The sequence below is a fragment of the Limulus polyphemus genome, unplaced genomic scaffold (assembly GCF_000517525.1).
Source record: "Limulus polyphemus unplaced genomic scaffold, Limulus_polyphemus-2.1.2 Scaffold1750, whole genome shotgun sequence".
NCBI lineage: Eukaryota > Metazoa > Arthropoda > Merostomata > Xiphosura > Limulidae > Limulus > Limulus polyphemus.
Window position 1 is genome coordinate 92,823 of NW_013667360.1, and position 4,077 is coordinate 96,899.

At 34.1% G+C, this 4,077-nt stretch overlaps 1 protein-coding gene across 1 annotated transcript in view; it reads right to left on the reverse strand.

Annotated features, from left to right (window-relative positions):
- LOC106464818 (allene oxide synthase-lipoxygenase protein-like) overlaps positions 1–2,957 on the reverse strand; it is a 47,969-nt gene extending 45,012 nt beyond the window's left edge. The window contains exons 1-2 of the mRNA XM_022392608.1: positions 2,898–2,957; positions 2,099–2,564 (exon numbers count right to left, since the gene is read on the reverse strand). Coding sequence (XP_022248316.1) covers positions 2,099–2,564; positions 2,898–2,911 — 480 coding nt within the window. The 5' untranslated portion in view covers positions 2,912–2,957. The remainder of the gene's footprint in view (positions 1–2,098; positions 2,565–2,897) is intronic.
- Positions 2,958–4,077: the final 1,120 nt, after the last annotated feature.

Here is a 4,077-nt window from a genome sequence, read left to right on the forward strand (position 1 = left end):
GATAACTATACACACACACACACACATATATATATATATATATATATATAGTATTTTTCTTTCAATTTCAGCCACTTTTAAATTAGAACGGGTGGGCATCACATAGTATTTGATATTTTTTGAAAAACGTATAATTCATGTAGATAATATATTATTATTATTATTATTGGAATGAGAAATCCAAAGATGTAAAATTAATTATTTAGGGAAATAAAATCACGAGGGGTAATTATATTTAGGCCACACCCTAGTAGTTTCAAACTCTTAAACATTACCTCCTTCCCCCGGTAAGTTCAGCGGTAAGTTTAAATATCGGGTTTCGATGCCCACAGTGTACAAAACATAGATAACCTATTTCATAGTTTTGCGATAAAAACAAACTTTAAGCATTGATAGTACGCAGAGACATTAAACATGATTGAACTTGTATTTTAATAATTAAATGACATTTGATGGGCAGTGACATTAAACATGATTGAACTTGTAGTTTAATTGTTAAAGGACATTTGAAGGGCAGAGACATTAAACATGATTGAACTTGTAGTTTAATTGTTAAAGGACATTTGAAGGGCAGAGACATTAAACATGATTGAACTTGTAGTTTAATAATTAAAGGACATTTGAAGGGCAGTGACATTAAACATGATTGAACTTGTAGTTTAATTGTTAAAGGACATTTGAAGGGCAATGACATTAAACATGATTGAACTTGTAGTTTAATAGTTAATGAACATTTGAAGGGTCGTAAAAACACATTCGTCACGAACGGCATTAATTGAATTTGAAAATGACGAAATAAAAAGCTTATAATTACACATCAAAATAGACTGTTTTAATAAATAGAAAAAAAGAGAAGCATGGTGAAACGCGCAGTCACGAAAGTGTGATGCATTACCTGACAGAACAGTAGACGTAGATCATACTTCAAAAACTATTACTTATCAAAATGTTAATACATTATAAGTTTCAATAGACTGTGTATTATTATTTTAATACATTATAAGTTTCCATACACTGTGTATTATTATTTTAATACATTATAAGTTTCCATACACTGTGTATTATTATTTTAATACATTATAAGTTTCCATACACTGTGTATTATTATTTTAATACATTATAAATTTCCATACACTGTGTATTATTATTTTAATACATTATAAATTTCCATACACTGTGTATTTTATTATTTTAATACATTATAAATTTCCATACACCTGTGTATTATTATTTTAATACATTATAAATTTCCATACACTGTGTATTATTATTTTAATACATTATAAATTTCCATACACTGTGTATTATTATTATTATTTTAATACATTATAAATTTCCATACACTGTGTATTATTATTATTATTTTAATACATTATAAATTTCCATACACTGTGTATTATTATTATTATTTTAATACATTATAAATTTCCATACACTGTGTATTATTATTATTATTTTAATACATTATAAGTTTCAATACACTGTATATTATCATATAATAAACAGGTCGAACTTTTGTAGAAGTCGTCTGTTGTATCTCATTAACAGCAATTTGTGTATTAAAATATGGTATATTGTGTGCACTCAACCAGAACAGAGTAGACACACATGTTGGGGGGGTGGGGGGGGTTACCTAGTAAAATCTGTACTACTTCATTTTGGTAAGTAAATGGAAGGTGGCTCGTACGAAATTAAACAGACTTGGTCAGGAACAGTTTCTGGTTAACCAACTGCCCGGATTCGACAGAAACACCTTTTTTTTTTTCCCACCAGCCCAGAATACGATTTGAAAACTCGGAATTTGTTGACCATTTACAGTTTTAGCAAAAGTGTCTTTAGTGCTAACTGCAACGATTATTATTTTGTCACGCGCGTAACAAACTTTTTTTTTTTTAAAAAAAAGAAGACCAGAATAGATATTGTAAAAGGTTGATCACGTTAATAGCACATACTTAATCGCGTGTGTATTGCACGTTTTTAGACAGAATATAAGTACTGAAACAAAATAAGCTAGGAAGTTATTAAACAGTATAATTTACATATATATAAATAGCACGAACTTATACAAAAAGGGGGCAAATAAATTCAAAGTCCTCACCTGTGCTGGTCCACCCGGCACGTGGAAGTGAATACGGTATTCGTCTCTGATTCGCTGCAGTTCAGCCTGACGCTGTTCGATGCTGTGGTCATCTTCTGGTAATGTGCAGTCGAACTCGTGGATGACGTAGTGGACATCGGCAACCACCCAGCGGTGCACAGGAAAGTAATGCACCTTTCTTGTTGCCGCCAAGTTGTGCACTTCGACTCTGTCCAAAAACCAGTCGTCTCCCAAGCCGTAAGAATCTCGCCAGAACTCGACCTTAATAACCTGACCGAAGCCTCCAGCCGCGGTGACCTTATACTTACCCGTGGTGTTTCGCTCATGGTCATTTTTCCAAAAGTTGTTTAGCTCGACTACAGAAGACTTCTGTCCGCGGTCATCGTGAAGAACAAGCCACACGTTGGCGTCGGTCCCAGCTCCAGAGCGGTCGCCAGTTACCACGTGCACTTCGTATTTTTGTGTGCTACGTACAACAGAAGTGGAGTTAAGTACAAAACACGTTTCCCCGAAAACCCAATAATTCTACTGGTGTTTATATTACGAACAACACAGGACAATTTGACCTTTTACCTAGAAGCAAGTGTAATTCAGGCTAACTCAGTAACGGGTGAAACATGTTACAGTTTTCTCTCTTCAAATAGGAGTAACACTAAAATGTAACCAGTAATCTTTTCTCCAGATATTTATTCTTTCAATTTTAAAATCTGGAAATACTTCGAGGAATACCACTATAACAATAAATATGCAAAAAAAACAAGAGGAAAAAACGTTCTCTTTCCCCCAACGAAAAACCTACCTTTGTTCGGCCATGATTAAAAGCAACGCACATCCACCACCTGAACCAACAACCTTCGCCAAAATATTTCATCGCCTGGGGGCGATTCTCTAATATACCCACTTCCGACAGTTGCTGTACACTCCTGCCCCCTTTCGGGCGTTCGGGTCATTATAATGTTCTCACTTGATAAAAACTTATGAGCAGGCGCAAAAGAACCATTAGGAATTTTGAGTTGGCATAGTTGAGATTTGAGAAATTAGTCCTAAATAAAATCTCAACTATTTAAGTTCCTCAGAATCAGTGTAATAATTATTTAATATATACTTGATATACAACAGGTGATGAATGCTTCTACACGGTTACTTATGAAAACAGCTCATCTGAGTACATATCTTTTTTTTAAAAAAATGACCCTCATTGGCTCATCGGTAAGTCTGAAGGCTTACAATGCTAAAAACCGAGTTTCTATACCTGTGGTGGGCACAACATAGCCCATTATGGAGCTTCACTCTTAACAGCAGCCCCCCAGTGGCACAGCGGTATGTCTGCGGACTTACAACGCTAGAAACCGGGTTTCGATACCCGTGGTGGGCAGAGCACAGATAGCCCTTGTGTAGCTTTGTGCATAATTAAAAACAAAAACAAAAAAACTTAACAACAGACATACAAACAAAACCTCAATTTCCGTCTTTATATCATCCCCAGTGCTCATCAGGAAGTCTGAGGATTTTTAACGCTAAAAGTCGGTTTTTTGATACCATTGGTTGGTAGAGAGAGATATATATAGTCCATGGCTTGGCTTTGCGCTTAGCAATGATGAAACAAACCCTCTTTAGAGTATGCTTAAAAATGGTTTCGAACTAATAGAGAATGGTGTATTTCTCTTCTGAACTGTGATATAAAAAATCAAATCAAACGCACAGCTTTACAAATGAATGTTAATAAACGTTAGTACAACTGACGATGTTTTGTGATTTGACACTGAGTTATTTAATAACTTCTAAAAGAGTGTCAGTCAACGTACAGTTATTTGACATTTTTACTTTAGGCTACAATATTGCTTTTCAATGTTGTTTGATAAAACTTTTGACAGGATGTTTATTTTAGGTTCTTATACTGTTACATCCTTATGTTGCTTGATAGAATTTGTTTAAAGGTTACAGTGCTTTTATTTTAGGTTCTTATACTGTTACATCCT